Source organism: Schistocerca nitens, chromosome 2 (assembly GCF_023898315.1).
Source record: "Schistocerca nitens isolate TAMUIC-IGC-003100 chromosome 2, iqSchNite1.1, whole genome shotgun sequence".
In the NCBI taxonomy this organism is placed as follows: Eukaryota; Metazoa; Arthropoda; class Insecta; order Orthoptera; family Acrididae; genus Schistocerca; species Schistocerca nitens.
Genome location: NC_064615.1, coordinates 896,288,804 through 896,309,241, shown reverse-complemented (window position 1 = coordinate 896,309,241; position 20,438 = coordinate 896,288,804). Strand labels below are relative to the sequence as shown.

The window sequence follows — 20,438 nt, the reverse complement described above, 5'->3', positions numbered from 1 at the left end:
GAAATGTAGGGTTTCGCAGGGATCGAATGAAGGGTAGAGCCACGAGTCGTAACACATCTGAAATGTAACGTCCACAGTTCCAAGTGCCGTCAATGCGAACAAGAGGTGACCGAGACGTGTAACATGCGGTCGTGCATTATCCTGCTGAAATGTAGGGTTTCGCAGGGATCGAATGAAGGGTAGAGCCACGAGTCGTAACACATCTGAAATGTAACGTCCACAGTTCCAAGTGCCGTCAATGCGAACAAGAGGTGACCGAGACGTGTAACCAATGGCACCGCATACCATCACGCCGGGTGATACGCCAGTATGGTGATGACGAATACACGCTTCCAATGTGCGTTCATCGCGATGTCGCCAAACACGGATGCGACCACCATGATGCCGTAAACAGAACCTGGATTCATCCGAAAAATGACGTTTTGCCATTCGTGCACCCAGGTTCGTCGTTGAGTACACCATCGCAGGCGCTCCTGTCTGTGATGCAGCGTCAAGGGTAACTGCAGCCATGGTCTCCGAGCTGATAGTCCATGCTGCAGGAAACGTCGTCGAACTGTTCGTGCAGATGGTTGTCGTCTTGCACACGTCCCCAACTGTTGACTCAGGGATCGAGACGTGGCTGCACGATCCGTTACATCCATGCGGATAAGATGCCTGTCATCTCGACTGCTAGTGAAACGAGGCCGTTGGGATCCAGCACGGCGTTCCGTATTACCCTCCAGAACCCACCGATTCCATATTCTGCTAACAGTCATTCGATCTCGACCTATACGAGCAGCACTGTCGCTATACAATAAACCGCAATTGCGATAGGCTACAATCCGACCTTTATCAAAGTCGGAAACGTGATGGTACGCATTTCTCCTCCTTGCATGAGGCATCACAACAACGTTTCTCCGGGCAACACTGGTCAACTGCTATTTGTGTATGAGAGATCGGTTGGAAACATTCCTCATGTCAGCACGTTGTAGGTGTCGCCACCGGCGCTAACCTTGTGTGAATGCTCTGAAAAGCTAATCATTTGCATATGACAGCATCTTCTTCCTGTCGGTTATATGTCGCGTCTGTAGCACGTCATCTTCGTGGTGTAGCAATTTTAATGGCCAATAGTGTATATATAATCTTATCATCTGTAGAGATAAAGTTATCAACTTGGTTTCTTTTACAAACAGAACTAAGCTGCCTTTTATCTCCAGAATATAAATTCTCACTGAGACTATGGAGCAAATGACTTGCAGAAGCCAACTGCCATTTCATAAGAAGAAAAAGTAGACTATCAATATCTTTAAGAAGTTTAAGCGTGCCTCTTCCTTCCTTAGTCGAATCTCACTTCTTTGTTCATTGATTCTTCCTGACTAGTCTTCTAAATTTCAGTCTAATTTTATCATTATTAAATTGTGATCTGAGTCTGCATCCGTTGCACGGTACGTCTTGCAATCCAGTATCTGCGTTCGGAATCTTTGCCTGATCATGATGTAATCCAACCGAAATCTTCCCATACCTTCCGGTCTTTACAAAATGTACTCTTGAACAGAACATTCGCTGTTGTTAACTGATATTTACAGCAGAACTCAATTAGTCTTTCTCCTCTCTCGGTCGTACCACCAAACCCATGTTCTACCGCACCCTTTCTTGTGCTCCGTCCTCTACAACCACTTCTCAGTCCTCCATGACTGTTAGATTTTCATCTCCCTTTACGTACTGAATTACCTCTCCAATATTTTCATATATTTTATGTCTTCATCCTGTGTTTGCGACGTTGGCATGTACATGTGAACTAGCACAAAGGTATTTCCAAAACAATTTTACACATAATTTCAAAACCTTGCGAAACTTTTTCTTCGTGACCCCCCCCCCCCCCCAACACCAAAATGATGAAAGAAGAAAAAGTTTACCGCTGACTACATTTTCGCTGTTCATACAGTAAGACTTCAGCTTCAGAGAAGACGTTTTTATTATTTACTTTCTTTACTACCGACTCCATTCGCACATAGTTTGCAGTCAGTATCCAGACATTCCACCGGATGTACCTGCAAAAATTGTACGACATATACTTCAGGATATATCACTCCATAGACATTTAGATGTGTGAAGAGGTAGCTTCTGCTTGAAATGGAACGCAAATTACACAGACTATATTCATCCAGCGTCTCATAATGAGAGTACTTAGAGGCTTCCAACAATCTTTAAGTATAATTCGAAACCTTTTCTAGCCTGTCTCTTGCTAATATGTTTAACGTAAAATATTTAACACATTAACTCAGTTATAAATTAATCCGACGTATGAAGCTGTCTTATACATGAGAGGTCCTTTCTTTAAAGAATCGGGGTTTACCCGTTAATCTAGACTTTGTTAATTGTTACCCTGTAAATCACCTTTAAGGGGTGTTGGAACGCCCTATCCCGACAATGTTAAGTTTAGTGACTTCGCTTCGCTGTATTTCAGGAATCCTTGTAGCCACTGACATTAAAATTTTACAGGGCATTAAACCGTATGTTCTGAGTATACTGAACTAAAATAATTGCATTTCAGACACTGCTTTCGGAAATATAATTTTTTAATTACACGGTTAAAATTTTGTGTACTTTTTGTATGTTAACCTAAATAATTTTAATTATTCAAACATTATGTTCTTCTTTTAGTTCATTTGACTCAGGATATGTATGCTATTACTTCGCGAAAATTTAAAAACTCTACTCGAAGTGGTTTCTGAGATTTATGGAAAAATGCAACAGAAAACGTAAATTTTCAGGAACGGCTTCTACAGTTTCAAAAGACTGTAACTCACTTAATATATGCTTAATTTTTTATTTTTAGTAACTCAGAAGCACCCTGCACAATACTGTATATCATCCTCTTGATCTTTTTCCAAGTTGTTTCTTCTTTTCTTGTTTCTGGACTCCGTATTGGTCAACAGTGCTGCAGACTCTGCATTATCAATGCGAACTATGTGCATCCGTTCAAGTTCTCTGATGCAGTTTACTCCAGGACTAATTCCCATATGCTGTAGCACTTTCACCCTACCAATGTTGCCTTCGTGAAAAGCAATAACAGCATAACTGACTCCCCACTGTAGAGTCTTCATTCCAACATAAACATTTTTTGGTAACCGAGTCCGTATAAGATTATTGAACGGCTAATTGGGATTTTGAGTTTGACCATGCAGACACTTCTTCAGTAATTTGCCACGTCTCTGTAAATATGTTTCATGATATCCGTGACTGCTGCTGGTATGGAATAATTATGGCTGTATGAACTGTTTGTCGTAATTGCACGATGAATCAGGTCCAGGAGGGAAAAGGTTGTGTACTGGTTTTCCATCAGTTGACAGATTGTGGAAGAAGGTAGCCCATACTGCCTGCTTCTTTTTCAAAAAATCTTCAGTATTATGTACAATGACCATCCCATAATACTGCTGTTGTTTATCAATCTTTTTGACTGTCAGCCTGCCTGTTATGGTTTTACCATAAGAAAGTTGCTTGTATCTCAAACTCTGTTTCAACTTCCTCAACCTGGTGCCCATCCTCTTCGGGACATGACCAACACATTCCAGTTTTGTGATAATCTTCTCACCATCAGGCTGAGCGGCTACTACACTGTTATAGGCTTCTGAGTCTCCATCACCTAAGAACATAGTGTAACATACTCCCCTTTCGTTCACAGATCTAAAAATTTCAGTAGGTGCAGAGGCCTTCATTGCTCTTCTTCATTCCCTGATTTACACTTATAACAATGTTTGGTTAAAATCTGGAAGTGTCTTACCTTTCCAGTATCCACACTGGTCAATGTAGCAACGAAATCTTTAGAACTGTAGCCACGCGTCTGCCAAGTTCCTTCAAAAGCTACTGGTATGTCAGTCATACCATCATTTATTTCAACAGCTTGGTTTGCAGCACCATTCATTCACTCACATGCAACAGATTCGACAGCAGTTCCAATAAATCCTGCATACTTCTCGATTTTACAAGGTGGGCGTGGCATATTCATCACGGTACACATTGTTTCTACTGCAGTGTGTCCTTTGCCAATAACTCTCAATCCATAAAACCACCTAACATTTACTTCAAAATAATTATCTTTAGACTTATCACAATTCCAAAATGAATGAGTATATTTACAACTGGCCCAATTAATGATACGTTTCCTGGCTAGTCCATTTGATATATTTTTTACAACACGCACATTCGCCTAACACCCTTGTTAGGATCTGTAAATCTACAGATTACAACCTAACCTACCATTTACATCATTTTTGTTTTGAGAAAACTGTGTATAACAACGTTTTGTTTTAATTTTCGAATCACTAATGGGTGTTTCTCTAGATACTGACGAGTTTGCCTGTGTTTCATTGTCTGTAACTTCACACACCACATGTTGAACACAGTGTTTCCCTTTATTCAAAAATCTGTTACCATGAAACCCACGTTTGTTAAAAACCCTTTGTTTGGGCGTCATTCTTCACTTTTTGAGAGATTGACCAATGTATCTGTCACTTTTTCTCGGAATAACGTTAGCACTTCCACATACAACGCGTGCTTATATTATGAAACGATACGATACTGTTTTTGACAGAGCTACCAATACAAACACGTAATTTAATCATTATAATACAGCAATCCACAGACTTCTATATAAAAATTACCGATTTTATTAGATCTTGAAGTAATGAACGTATAAAATTTAACATTTTCAACCGGTGTAGATTACATTAAAAAAAAAAATAAAATGAAATACTTCCCATGTGAGTATATATATATATATATATATATATATATATATATATATATATATATATATATATATATATATATACTCCTGGAAATTGAATTAAGAACACCGTGAATTCATTGTCCCAGGAAGGGGAAACTTTATTGACACATTCCTGGGGTCAGATACATCACATGATCACACTGACAGAACCACAGGCACATAGACACAGGCAACAGAGCATGCACAATGTCGGCACTAGTACAGTGTATATCCACCTTTCGCAGCAATGCAGGCTGCTATTCTCCCATGGAGACGATCGTAGAGATGCTGGATGTAGTCCTGTGGAACGGCTTGCCATGCCATTTCCACCTGGCGCCTCAGTTGGACCAGCGTTCGTGCCGGACGTGCAGACCGCGTGAGACGACGCTTCATCCAGTCCCAAACATGCTCAATGGGGGACAGATACGGAGATCTTGCTGGCCAGGGTAGTTGACTTACACCTTCTAGAGCACGTTGGGTGGCACGGGATACATGCGGACGTGCATTGTCCTGTTGGAACAGCATGTTCCCTTGTCGGTCTAGGAATGGTAGAACGATGGGTTCGATGACGGTTTGGATGTACCGTGCACTATTCAGTGTCCCCTCGACGATCACCAGTGGTGTACGGCCAGTGTAGGAGATCGCTCCCCACACCATGATGCCGGGTGTTGGCCCTGTGTGCCTCGGTCGTATGCAGTCCTGATTGTGGCGCTCACCTGCACGGCGCCAAACACGCATACGACCATCATTGGCACCAAGGCAGAAGCGACTCTCATCGCTGAAGACGACACGTCTCCATTCGTCCCTCCATTCACGCCTGTCGCGACACCACTGGAGGCGGGCTGCACGATGTTGGGGCGTGAGCGGAAGACGGCCTAACGGTGTGCGGGACCGTAGCCCAGCTTCATGGAGACGGTTGCGAATGGTCCTCGCCGATACCCCAGGAGCAACAGTGTCCCTAATTTGCTGGGAAGTGGCGGTGCGGTCCCCTACGGTACTGCGTAGGATCCTACGGTCTTGGCGTGCATCCGTGTGTCGCTGCGGTCCGGTCCCAGGTCGACGGGCACGTGCACCTTCCGCCGACCACTGGAGACAACATCGATGTACTGTGGAGACCTCACGCCCCACGTGTTGAGCAATTCGGCGGTACGTCCACCCGGCCTCCCGCATGCCCACTATACGCTCTCGCTCAAAGTCCGTCAACTGCACATACGGTTCACGTCCACGCTGTCGCGGCATGCTACCAGTGTTAAAGACTGCGATGGAGCTCCGTATGCCACGGCAAACTGGCTGACACTGACGGCGGCGGTGCACGAATGCTGCGCAGCTAGCGCCATTCGACGGCCAACACCGCGGTTCCTGGTGTGTCCGCTGTGCCGTGCGTGTGATCATTGCTTGTACAGCCCTCTCGCAGTGTCCGGAGCAAGTATGGTGGGTCTGACACACCGGTGTCAATGTGTTCTTTTTTCCATTTCCAGGAGTGTATATATATATAATTTAATTTGGAAAATTGCAGATTTTGTAATGGAATAAAAATCCGTAAATTAGAAAAAGAAAATTTCTATTCTAACTCCCCTTATTATGCTAACCTCTTCTCGGATCTTGAGAGAGAAAACAAAGTCATTCAGAATCTGTTTATTTTCTCACATCTTGTTGTAGAGTTGCGCCTTAAACTTAGCAGTCACTTTAGGACTAGTGTTCTTATTAAAGGTAATAATCGTCCGTACATCCTTTCTGCTTCTGTCATCAACATTAATCCCTCTACCAAAATAGTGTTTAGCACAGAGAAACTTATGCCGCGTCATCTTTTCTCGGTCATGAACCTGGGTGAAGTAACTCTAAATATTGTCAACTTATTGTAACTTTTGAAAAGCGACAAGGCTTAGGATATCGGAAGAGCTTGATCAACAGTGATCCCTAGGGGCAACACAATCGATCCTAGAACGCAGAACAAAATAGAATATGGACTCAATGGAATTATGTCACTGCTTACAGTAGCAACAGGCCGCGTATGAGTGGGAAGTAACAATCATAGACATTACATCTCATATGATTGTTTAGTAGAATAAATATTTTAATATTACATACAAAAGTTTTAATGGTACACGTTGAAGACTAATCGTGAAAATAATACAACGAAAGCAGTGTACATATGTAACCTAGTCATGTATTGGAGTTGATTTATATTACTCTTACTGTTTTTTATTTCATTTTGTATTCTTAGTAATATACTATTTATGTACCTGTAGAGACCGTTTTCAAACATGAGTTGTACCCGCAAATGATGCCATTTTTTTTTGTTCCATATAAACTTATTAAACAGGAACCCAGTGGGAAACACATATTACAAGCCACACTAAAATATCCGCAGCTCTTTGTTTCCATCAGTTTTCAGTTTAAAGGCTGGAAATTCCGTTGTAGAAACCGTAAGTAGGTAGTGCTAACGGATGGTGTAGTCTTCAGATATCCTTATGACATGAGGACTGATTAAATGAAGAACGTATTTGACGAACGAAAGAACAATTACATAATGTGTTTCTGTTGTATACCTAACAGATAAACTTACCAGGTGAGACTTCTTGGAAATTCTTAGGTTAATAATACATGGAATTTAGATGGCTAACCTATTTTTAAAACACGCTAACGACGGCAACTTCATTCGTTAGAGGGGCTGTGCTGGTGTCACCAAAAAACTGCCGCAGAGTATGTTACGTCTATAAATAGGCTTTATAAATGTGTAGAATGCAGTTCAACGTTGAACACATTAATTAATGAAAAGTCTTGAATGGGTTCATAGATTAATCTTCAAATTAGCAAATAATTGTTATCTTCTCGAAAATGGAATGGTGAAGGACTGATGATTTTTCGAACTAGCTTCTTGAGTAAAGACATTCAGATACATATACTAACAGAAAATAGGTGGTTAATAATGTTAATGTGTATTGATTAATAAGGCAATTAAAATTATAATGTCGTTCTTCGTTTACGTCAATTAAGGACAGGAGAGTTCTCAAAGTGGTGAAAAGTACTATAAAAAGTATTTAACTATGGTAGGTATCTCGTAGTACATATTAGCGAGAAACCCAATATATTGGTAACTGGGAACTTGTAACTGTTCTAAGGAACATAAAAGCAAAATATTCTGATCGATAGCTGATATCGTCGACCACTTTTGAATTGTGTAGTTGAACGTATTATTGTGTAGTAAAACCGTACACTCAGGGTAATTATAGCAAGAGAATCTTGCGTTCGTCGTATGGTGTAAAGGTGGAGCTTTCTTATATATATGGATGACGACGACAGTCAGGGAGACTAAGTAAGAAACAAATTAATAACTTCGTTCATTAACATCATACAAGTGACTGTTAGTTTTTGAACTGTTTTCAGATGGCTGTTCTATCATGTACCAGATATGTAGCACTCTAAAATCAATAACTGTCGAAATAAAAAGAAAATAATTTTCACAGCTTAAGAATAAATAAAAGTGTGTTCAAGATTAGCACAATTGTATTATTTTGATTAGTTTTCTTTTTTTCCTTATTTAATTGTCATTTTTCCGATAAGATGCAACGTTTGAGCGCTTTTCAATACTACCTACCAGTAATGATCTCATAAATGCAGGCAATTATGCAAAGAAGTAGTTTAAACTCCAACGGCTGCGCTTAATGCAAGTAGCACGTCTAAAGAAGTCAGAGATATTACGTAGAACTCTGCGTAGTTTAATACAGGTAACTAAATATCGAAAGATGTCAACAACAAGTAGATGAAATGTTGCGCAGAACTCGGTGTACGCTTTAATACAGGTAGCTAAATATCGAAAGATATCAACAATACGTTGTGATATGTTACACAGATAAATAAACGTGCAAGATGGTGTAGTTTGAAACTGTGCAAACAGGATGGGAATTGTTTGTTTACTCACTGGCGGCGCTCACGGCAGGTGGTTCCATGTCTGCTGGAAGGTAGTCCAACTCTGAAACAAACCAAACAGACACACTCAATCACATTTACAGCTAACATCCCAGTAAAACTATTTTCATCAATGCGCTCGCTGAGCGCCAAGAGAAGAAACACAGTCTTTATAGAAATATGATAACTCTGCAAAAAATTCCGATGTCGGCTTTACGCCAGGCTCTTTATATTTTGCCAATAATGCATTACGCCTTCTTTAAGGCATATTTGGACTGGCTAGCACTACAGGTCTTAAAAACATAGTCTGCACTCTACGCAAGCGTCTTAGAAGGCAAACACCGTTGTGGTGGCTATGTTGCTTACACGGGAAGTCATGTTTGACATACCTGAAAAACCTTAGTAGGTAAAGCCCTTGACGAGTTTTAAGAGACTTCGCGCAGTGCCCTTGTAGACTATACAATATATAGCGCACTCCAAAGACACCAAAAACGGGATCATCCCTACAGAAATGCATCACAAAATGTAAACATGTAAGAAATTCCGTTGTACATGTTATGTATATATAACAGGGCTTCACGCAATGTTCTTAAAATATTGAGAACAGTCGTTTTCAGTGAAGACTTCTGCAAGGAAGACAGAATATGTGTTTAACACCTGTTGGGCCAGCCAACCTGAAGATGTCTTAAACAAGGCGAAACGAGTTATTCGCAAAATATAAAATAATAAAAGCTATTTTGCAGCCTAGACTGTTTACCTCTTCAAAAAAATTGTCAGTGGTTACTGTGTCGTTCCGCCATGAAGAGCAAAAAGTTGTTGTAATATATTAGGAAATTATACAACAAAACTGCAAAAAGTAAGTAAGTGGAAATCAGATACGCAGTATGATTAGCTTTTAAGCTGTTAGTGTCGTTTACTTTCTTATCCTTCGGTGTAGCAAAATATTTTACACACGGTATTTTATATATCTGCCTTGCTGTTCAACTCCGTATTGCATCGTTACTGATTTGGCGTTTCAAAGAGTTAAATGTTTTTACTATTCTCAATGAAATATTCTTTGTTTGTTGTTGCTGCACAAGATAAAGTTTCTTATTTACGTATAGAGAAACGTCATTAGCAATATCAGACTTGACTTTCGTTGCCTGGTGACCTTACAGAAGGGAAACAGACTTGCTGTTAGTGCGTATTAACTGATAAGGTAACGTTACAATAAAAATAGAAATACAGAAAAACTGTAATAAGTCACTTTTCTGAAATAGTTATTTATTCTACGAACCAGTTTTAAAATCATTTCAGGCTCATCTTAAGATGATGCACAGGAAGTTCCATAGATATTTTAAAGTGTAGTGCTGGGTTCTGGCTTGCTACAGGATGCCCATAACGGTGTAGAACTAATATTTATCTTCAAATCAAGTGGGTTAACAGAAATATGAAATGAGCGTACTACATCAGTCCAGTAAAGACATACTAAAGGGATAAGTGGTGTTCCAGGGGTGTAGCAATGTGGAAGGCGAAGCTGAGAGAAGATAGGTAACCGGATTGTGCTTATGCTCTTCCCTCCTTCATATGCCTGAAAAGTAAAGGTCGAACAGGTGATTACCCACTCTATCCTCCCACTACGTCACAACAAGCACATACATGTCGTTTAACAAAATTATATGGGTATGCCTTACGAATCACTGGCGACGCAGTGTGCAGATATTCCTGGGATGTTTATTTTGTACAAAATCCGTTAACTTATCAATAGCACAAACGCAGGTGATGCATACGGACAGAATCTACTTAAATCTCTACATACTGTTCTACACTACTGGAGGAGAAATTGATTCTTAGTCGTCCTATACGGCAGCTGTAGTGTTTTTCCGGGGAAGGCAACTTCCTCCAGAATGAGCGCTGCTCGCCTTTTAGTTTACATACGGTCTTTACCTCCCCAGAATTTCCTGTCTAGTTCACTTATGGGAGCAGACAAAATAACTTCTCTGACCTCGTGTTTATACGAGGTGCGGCAATAAAGTAATGAGACTGATGTGAAAAAAATATTGCTTACTGTATTAGTCAAGTTTAGTGTTGTCTCCTTCAGAGTATTTCCCTTCTGATTGCACACACTTTTTCTAGCGATTCTGCCATTGATGGTAACATTTCTGGAACTCATGTTCTGTAATATCCTCCCAGACCCTCGTCACAGATGTTTGGACATCTTGTGTTGTTTGAAAATGGTGTCCCTTGACCGCTGTTTTGACTCTTGGAAATAGAAAAGAGTCGCACGGAGCGATATCTGGTGAATAAGGTGGCTGTAGAAGTGTTGAAATTTTTTTTTTAGGTTAAAAATTGCTGTAGTGACATGGCAGTATGGGATGGCGCATTATCGCGATGCAGAATCCAATTATGAGCAACGTTGGCACGGACACGAAGAACTCTTTGACGAAGTATTTCTAAAATTTCTTTGTAGTAATATTAGTTAACTGTTTGTCCAGGAGGCACCCACTTTATGAACAATTCCCTTGGAATCAAAGAAGCACACAAGCATGCACTTTCGATTTTGAAATGCGAGCTTTTTTTTGGCCTGGGTGATCTCTTTGAGCACCATTGCGAACTTTGGCGTTTTGTCTCTGGATCGTACTGAGAAAACCAACTTTCATCACTAGTGATAACACGGCTCAACAATTCTGGATTGATTTCAGTTTGCTCTAACAGATAGGCTGCCACATTTTTCTATATTTCTCGCTGTTGTAGTGTGAGATTTTTGGGGACCATTTTTGCATAAATCTTTCTCATACCAAGATCTTCAGTTATTATTAGACGAACCGTTTCTCGATTGTTCTTCAGCTCTTCTACAATCATTTTCACAGATAATCTTCGATCAGATCGTACGAGTTCACGCACCCTGGCCAAATTGACATCCATCCGTGAGGTTGAAGGTCGTCCACTGCGGTCTTCACCTTCAACATTCGTTCTGCCTTCACTAAATATTTTATGCCAACGAAAAACTTGAGCTCTTGACATAACCTCCTCTCCAAAAGCCTTCTGAAGCTTACCGTCAGGTGTCGTCGCGTTTTCACCCAATTTAACGCAAAAATAAATGGCATACCATTGTGCTATATTATGCGATTCCTTTTACGTGATGAGACACACAGACACGTGTTAACTTATTACAGCGCAACTCACGACTTAGCAGTTGCATCGATGTGCCGCTTGGACTAGAAACTGCGTATACACCAAGGTCAAAGATATTGTGCCTACGCAAGCCTGCCGGGTTGCCACATCTTGCAAAGAATGTCAGTCTCATTACTTAATTGTCACACCTCGTATAGGAGTGTTTATAAAGAGAGTATTTACATCTAGTTGTTAAGTGAGCTGTCCTGTAAAATAAGTTCCTGTGCGCATAACTTGTAAGTGTGGTGTTGTCTGTAACCTAAGTGGCACCTTACTTTTGTCTATCGTTGACTGCATAATGTAAAGCTGTATAATTATGTTTTAGCTACTTGGTAGTGAATTAATGAATGATCAGAAAGGTACTGCATTTCTCTCACCACCGACTATGTTTCTGGTAGACTGCATAAATCTTTTCCATTCTGGAACTGCTAGCGCTCGTGGAGTAAGTTGCACTGAATGGAGTCATCACACATCCACAGTATATCTTCCAAGATAGATGTGAATATGTCTCTTGTAATGGGCCCACTCAGGCTCAAGTCTAGAACGGCAACCTGCTGTAATGTAATGCATTGCTCGACTTACGTTAAAATATCTTAAGTTCTATAACACCTAAGTAACCTACTTCTACCTCAGAGGGAGACAATTCAAGCTCTTCAGATTTTGGGAGTGCTGAGACTGTGGGGATGTGTTTGATACCCCTCATGCTGTGTAAGGTATTCCAGAGAGTGATTGTGGAGACAATGAAACTGACATTGCCGAATAGACACTGACAGCAGGTTACACTTGGGGAAGTCTGTTCATTGGGGTAGGCGGTTGATAACTCCAGCTGTTGAGCTTTTCTCCTTAATAGCTCAGATAACGACTGCAAAGAAGTATTGACATAATAAACTGAAAATAACGATGCTGCATAAACATGTCTGCCCACGTAAGAGAACTGGACGGAATACGCTGGGAACGTATAGTCTATCTGTAAAGTACAGGGCTATTACAAATGATTGAAGCGATTTCATAAATTCACTGTAGCTCCATTCATTGACATATGGTCACGACACACTACAGATACGTAGAAAAACTCATAAAGTTTTGTTCGGCTGAAGCCGCACTTCAGGTTTCTGCCGCCAGAGCGCTCGAGAGCGCAGTGAGACAAAATGGCGACAGGAGCCGAGAAAGCGTATGTCGTGCTTGAAATGCACTCCCATCAGTCAGTCATAACAGTGCAACGACACTTCAGGACGAAGTTCAACAAAGATCCACCAACTGCTAACTCCATTCGGCGATGGTATGCGCAGTTTAAAGCTTCTGGATGCCTCTGTAAGGGGAAATCAACGGGTCGGCCTGCAGTGAGCGAAGAAACGATTGAACGCGTGCGGGCAAGTTTCACGCGTAGCCCGCGGAAGTTGACGAATAAAGCAAGCAGGGAGCTAAACGTACCACAGCCGACGGTTTGGAAAATCTTACGGAAAAGGCTAAAGCAGAAGCCCTACCGCTTACAATTGCTACAAGCCCTGACACCCGATGACAAAGTCAAACGCTTTGAATTTTCGGCGCGGTTGCAACAGCTCATGGAAGAGGATGCGTTCAGTACGAAACTTGTTTTCAGTGATGAAGCAACATTTTTTCTTAATGGTGAAGTGAACAGACACAATGTGCGAATCTGGGTGATAGAGAATCCTCACGCATTCGTGCAGCAAATTCGCAATTCACCAAAAGTTAACGTGTTTTGTGCAATCTCACAGTTTAAACTTTACGGCCCCTTTTTCTTCTGCGAAAAAAACGTTACAGGACACGTGTATCTGGACATGCTGGAAAATTGGCTCATGCCACAACTGGAGACCGACAGCGCCGACTTCATCTTTCAACAGGATGGTGCTCCACCGCACTTCCATAATGATGTTCGGCATTTCTTAAACAGGAGATTGGAAAACCGATCGATCGGTCGTGGTGGAGATCATGATCAGCAATTCATGTCATGGCCTCCACGCTCTCCCGACTTAACCCCATGCGATTTCTTTCTGTGGGGTTATGTGAAAGATTCAGTGTTTAAACCTCCTCTACCAAGAAACGTGCCAGAACTGCGAGCTCGCATCAACGATGCTTTCGAACTCATTGATGGGGACATGCTGCACCGAGTGTTGGAGAAACTTGATTATCGGCTTGATGTCTGCCGAATCACTAAAGGGGCACATATCGAACATTTGTGAATGCCTAAAAAAACTTTTTGAGTTTTTGTATCTGTGTGCAAAGCATTGTGAAAATATCTCAAATAATAAAGTTATTGTAGAGCTGTGAAATCGCTTCAATCATTTTTAATAACACTGTAAATAACGAGCAGCGCTCATAGTGGGTGAACATTTCTGTCCTAGAAAAACACTACGGCTGCTGTACTGGATGACTGAGAACCAATTTCTCCTCTAGCAGTGTAGCACAGTGTGCAGAGATTTATACAGATTACGTCGATATGTATTAACCGCATTAGTGTTATTAGTACCTCATATCTGCACTCCACCTAGTGTTAACGCATCTGGCGGAAAATAAACACATTCTGAGGATGTCTGTGCACTGTGCACACAGTGATCCATAAGGCGCGCTGTGGAGGGCTCGTATAACTTTGTGAAACAGCCTGTAGTTGCTTATAATCGCGTATAGGGGTAGACTGAGTGGAGAGTACACGTGCTCGATCTTCAGTTTGCAGATCTTCATAGATCTGCAAACTGAAGATCGAGGGAAGTGCACGAGCAAAATCCGGTGATCTTCTGCTGCACTTATACCTCACTCTTCTCCCGCTCTGCCATCTGCTACAAACTCAGAACACAAAATGGCTCTGAGCACCATGGGACTCAACTCCTGAGGTCATAAGTCCCCTAGAACTTAGAACTACTTAAACCTAACCAACCTAAGGACAGCACACACATCCATGCCCGAGGCAGGATTCGAACCTGCGACCGTAGTGGTCGCGCTCAGAACACAACTTTTCCCTTAAAATGCTCTACTTCACTTAGATGTGGTATACACTTTTAACGTCTGTTTTACCCCACTTCATTTAAAGAGAAACATTTGTTTCATACTGTTAGAGAAATATTTTTTATAATCTACGATTTTCCATCCACTGAATATGGCAAAATTAGTCCTACAGAAAAAAATAAATAAGACATTTTCGAAGGAAGTGTAGTGTTGTTTAATATGGTACTGGGAAACATTTTCGCTAGAAGAGGCGGTTTTCGAATAACTCGAAAGAAATATAATAAGTGACCTTCAGTCCTACCCTACCCCAACCCTCACACGCCAATGCTGAGGATTTTTGGTATGTTGTTCATGACTTTCCTTCCTAGCAATATGCAAAACTTTGTGAGTACACAATTTTTCCCCTAATTTCCCTCATTAACTAAAATGTAGCTCGGATATATGGCAGCAACCTGGAGACATGTATGGTGTGGGTAGCCATCTTTAATGACTTAAGGTCTGTGCTAGTAGTGACTGAAGGAAGGCTGACACAATTCTACGTCAAACACTACTTGCGACCTCACGTGGTACCTCTCACTCGAAAGTACCTCGATGCTATTTTTCAAACAGGACAGCGCTCGCCCACACCTGGCACCTGTGTCTATGAACTGTCTGCGTGATGAGGTACTTCCCTGACCAGCAAGATTTCCAGATCTGTCCTCGATTAAACATGCATGCAAATAGATTTTCACTCTGCAGCGGAGTGTTTTCTGATATGAAACTTCCTGTCAGGTTAAAACTGTGTGTCGGACCGAGACTCGAACTCAGACCTTTGCCTTTCCCGGGAAAGTGCACTACCGACTGAGCTACCGAAGCACGTTTCACGGTCCTTCCTCACAGCTTTAATTCTTTGGAAGGTAGGAGACGAGGTACTGCAAGAATTGAAGGCTTGAAGACGGGTCGTGAGTCGTGCTTGGGTAGCTCAGTCAGTATAGCACCTACCCGCGAAAGGCAACGGTACCGAGTTCGAGTCTCAGTCCGGCACACAGTTTAAATCTGCCAGCAAGTTTCATGCGTGGATACAGTTTGGACGTCAACTCGGTGTCAGTCCAGGATCCAGGATATCAAGCACCACTTAAACAATTATGCGCTAGCTTGCTTGGGGACAGAATACAGCGGCATTGTGACATCCTAATCATTGCATACCAGAGGTGTGATGCAATGTCATGTTGACAAGTGAGCTCATACTGCTCAGTTCTCTGTAATTTCGAGTAGATCTTGTAGTCAGTGCAATATCATCACATACTCTCCCAACCTGTGAAGTTTAATTTCATTTCCTGCTCAGCTTTCGGATGCTTCACTTTGTTTTCCGCAGGCAGTGCATCGTTTCATCCCAGTCCACTCGCGGATAGAACGTGAGAACAATGGCTCTGACAAGGGAACCTCCCCATCGCACCCCCCTCAGATTTAGTTATAAGTTGACACAGTGGATAGGCCTTGAAAAACTGAACACAGATCAGTCGAGAAAACAGGAAGAAGTTGTGTGGAACTAAGAAAAATTAAGCAAAATATACGAACTGAGTAGTCCATGCGCAAGATAGGCAACCCCAAGGATAATGTTAGCTCAGGAGCGCCGTGGTCCCGTGGTTAGCGTGAGCAGCTGCGGAACGAGAGGTCCTTGGTTCAAGTCCCCCTTGGAGCGAAAAGTTTACTTTCTTTATTTTCGCAAAGTTATGATCTGTCCGTTCGTTCTCTGACGTCTCTGTTCACTATAATAAGTTTAGTGTCTGTGTTTTGCGACCGCACCGCAAAACCGTGCCATTAATAGACGAAAGGACGTGCCTCTCCAATGGGAACCGAAAACGTTTGATCTCAAGGTCATAGGTCAACCGATTCCTCCACAGCAAAACACGTCTGGTATATTCTATACGACACTGGTGGCGGCATGTGCGTCACATGACAGGAATATGTTGTCGACCCACCTAACTTTCACACTTGGCGAATGGGTAAAAAGAGTCTTCTACTCTGCCCGTTTAAGGTTTTTTGTGGATGTGATAATCGCTAACAAAAAAGTGATGAAAACATAAGAGTTTGTCACATAAACTGAAAATAAAAAATTAAAATTTTCACACGAGGGAAGATTTGAACCAAGGACCTCTCGTGCCGCAGTTTCTCACGCTAACCACGGGACCAGGGCTCTCCGGAGCTCATCTTATCCTTGTGTTGCCTATGATGCGCATGGACTACTCAGTTTGTATATTTTGCTTATTTTTTCATAGTTCCACACAACTTCTTCCTGTTTTCTCGATTGATCTGTGTTCAGTTTTTCAAGGTCTATCCACTGTGCCAACTTATAACTAAATCTGAGGGGGGTGCGATGGGGAGGTTCCCTTGTGAGCACTATGGGACTTTACTTCTGAGGTCATCAGTCCCCTAGAACTTAGAACTACTGAAACCTAACTAACCTAAGGACATCACAGACGTCCATGCCCAAGGCTGGACTCGAACCTGCGACCGTAGCGGTCGCTCGGTTCCAGACTGTAGCGCCTAGAACCGCTCGGCCACATCGGCCGGCTGAGAGGAATGGTTGTGGCTCTCTGCGACCTATAATGTCCCTAAGTTTACTAGGTTGGCGCATGAGTACGTAACGCTTTTCCGTAAGTCCAATAAACACAATAGATGCACTTAACAGATTATTAATGACAGACCAACAATACATTCTCCTTCACTATTTACAACGCTAGGGGAACTTTTCGATCCGGCGACTGGAGAAATCACGTGGTTTTGAAGCGAGGAACACTTCGAACCATGTTCGGAGCGCATTTTCATCAGGAAAGGAAGTTCCTTGAAAGTTGTTAGATAGAGAGCGGAAAAGTGAAAATCCGAGGTCGCAAATTCTGATAAATAAGGTTGGTGCGGAATGATTATCCGACCCAACTGCTGTATAGTGTTTATTGTCGGTCTAGCAGAGAGCGGGTGGGCGTTATTGTGGAGTAGCATCTCTTCACGCTGTCTTCCTGGTCGTTGTTCTAGCACTGTGGCCAGTTCTTGACAATAAATGTCAGCAGTGATGGTTACACCTCGCGGAAGCAATCTGCAGTACATCACAGCGGCGCTGTTCAACAAGATGCGTAACGTTAACGTGTGTGGATGCGTGAACACCTTTGTACAGGGAGTTGCTGCTTTGTCTGGATTTCAACATTCCTATTTCTGCCTTATGTTTCCATAAATACACCATTTCTCGTCACTAGTAACGATGCAGGATAGGAATGGTCGGTGTTCTTCACGAGCCAGTTGATGACTAGCAAACAGATTACTGTAATTTTGGCTATTAGCTTTGTACCTTTTCCATTGCTTGCTAATGTTGCGCGATGGTGGAATGATCAACATTCGTCTCATTTGACAGCTCTAGAGCACACTGAGGTGGATCATTGTGGGTTAACGCGTTTAAAAGATCTGCAAAAAAAACCCGGAAGTCTTCCTGAACATGGAGAGTCACTAACGACAAAATGACGCTCCTCAAAATGAGAAAGCCATTTTATTGCGGTGCTCTGTCCAATGGCGTTATCCCGATACACGGGGCAAACGTCTCTGGCTGCCTCTACTGAAGTTCTCACTCTACTGAACTGAGTATGCCCGAAATGTTCCGATTCCTCTACTTCGCACTCCATTTTCTAGCGTCTACAGCTCCATTCACTATCTTCAAATGACAAAATGACGATATATAGACTCAAACACCAACAGTGAACTAGAAATAAAATTACAATCGACAAATGAACCTGTAGTAACCGGAATACCAACATGCAAAACAATAACGCCCAGATCGTCTGCACCAACCTAATATCACAACATTTTCTGTTGGTTATGTACACAGGGGACTGAAGAATGTTTGTAGATTTTCCTTCAATGGCGATTCGTCTCTCACGAGACGTAAAACGCCGTTCCTCGATTGTCTGCGATCTGAGATTCTCAACATTTTACACTTATATAAATATGGTGTCTGTTCTTTCAGACATGTCCGAAGGAACAGACACCATACCCATACATACCACTCGCCATTAAAATTGCTACACCACGAAGTTGACGCGCTACAGACGCGAAATTTAACCTAGAGAAAGAAGATGGTGTGATATGCAAATGATTAGCTTTTCAAAGCATTCATACAAGGTTGGCGCCGGTGGCGACACCTACAACGTGCTGACGTGAGGAAAGTTTCCAACCGATTTCTCATACACAAACAGCAGTTGACCGGCGTTGCCTGGTGAAACGTTGTTGTGATGCCTCGTGTAAGGACGAAAAATGCGAACCATCCCGTTTCCGACTTTGATAAAGGTTGGATTGTAGCTTATCGCGATTGCGGTTTATCATATGGCGACTTTGCTGCTCGCGTTGGTCGAGATCCAATGACTGTTAGCAGAATATGGAATCGGTGGGTACAGGAGATTAATACGGAACGCCGTGCTGGATCCCAACGGCCTCGTATCACTAGCAGTCGAGATGACAGACATCTTATCCGCATGGCCGTAACGGATCGTGCAGCCACGTCTCGATCCGCGAGTCAACAGATGGGGACGTTTGCAAGGATCTGCACGAACAGTTCGACGACGTTTGCAGCAGCATCGACTATCAGCTCGGAGCCCATGGCTGCGGTTACCCTTGACGCTGCATCACAGACAGGAGTGCCTGCGATGGTGAACTCAACGACGAGCCCGGGTGCACGAATGGCAAAATGTAATTTTTTCGGATGAATGCAGGTTCTGTTTACAGCATCATGATGGTCACATCCGTGTTTGGCGACATCGCGGTGAACGCACATTGGAAGCGTGTATTCGTCATCGCCATACTGGCGTATCACCTGCCATGATGGTATTGGGTGCCATTGGTTACACGTCTCGTTCACCTCTTGTTCACATTGACGGCACTTTGAACAGTGGACGTTACATTTCAGATGTGTTATGACCCATGGCTCTACCCTTCATTCGATCCCTGCGAAACCCTAAATTTCAGCAGGATAATGTACGACCGCATGTTGCAGGTCCTGTACGGGCCTTCCTGGATACAGAAAATGTTCGACTGCTGCCCTGGCCAGCACATTCTCCAGGTCTCTCACCAATTGAAAACGTCTGATCAATGGTGTCCGAGCAACTGGCTCGTCACAATACGCCAGTCACTACTCTTAATGAACTGTGGTATCGTGCTGAAGCTGCATGGGCAGCTGTACCTGTACACGCCATCCAAGCTCTGTTTGACTCAATGCCCAGGCGTATCAAGGCCGTTATTACGGCCATAGGTGGTTGTTCTGGGTACTGATTTGTCAGGATCTATGCACCCAAATTGTGTGAAAATGTAATCACATGTCAGTTCTAGTATAATACAGTTGTGCAATGAATACCCGTTTATCATCTGCATTTCTTTTTGGTGTAGTAATTTTAATGGCCAGTGGTGTAAGTATATAGTTCTGGCGATACCGTCCATGACCTTCTTCTGTGCGGATGCACACATATTCCCCGAACTCTTACGGGACTTGGTAAGAATGTCTTCCATGAGTAATAAGTGTGTTGGGGTGGGACACTACGAATGTAGTGTGTCGACATACAAGGTGAGAATGTGGGTCTCGCTTGTGGCGTGAGCGAGATAGTCCCTGCAGTCGCACTATCCTCTGTGCCCTCGGTGGCTCAGATGGTTC

At 42.6% G+C, this 20,438-nt stretch overlaps 1 protein-coding gene across 1 annotated transcript in view; it reads right to left on the bottom strand.

The window, feature by feature from the left end:
• The window catches only part of LOC126235424 (uncharacterized), a 237,201-nt gene that overhangs the window by 37,080 nt on the left and 179,683 nt on the right, over positions 1 to 20,438 (bottom strand). Inside the window, exon 3 of the mRNA XM_049944148.1 lies at positions 8,673 to 8,723. Coding sequence (XP_049800105.1) covers positions 8,673 to 8,723 — 51 coding nt within the window. The remainder of the gene's footprint in view (positions 1 to 8,672; positions 8,724 to 20,438) is intronic.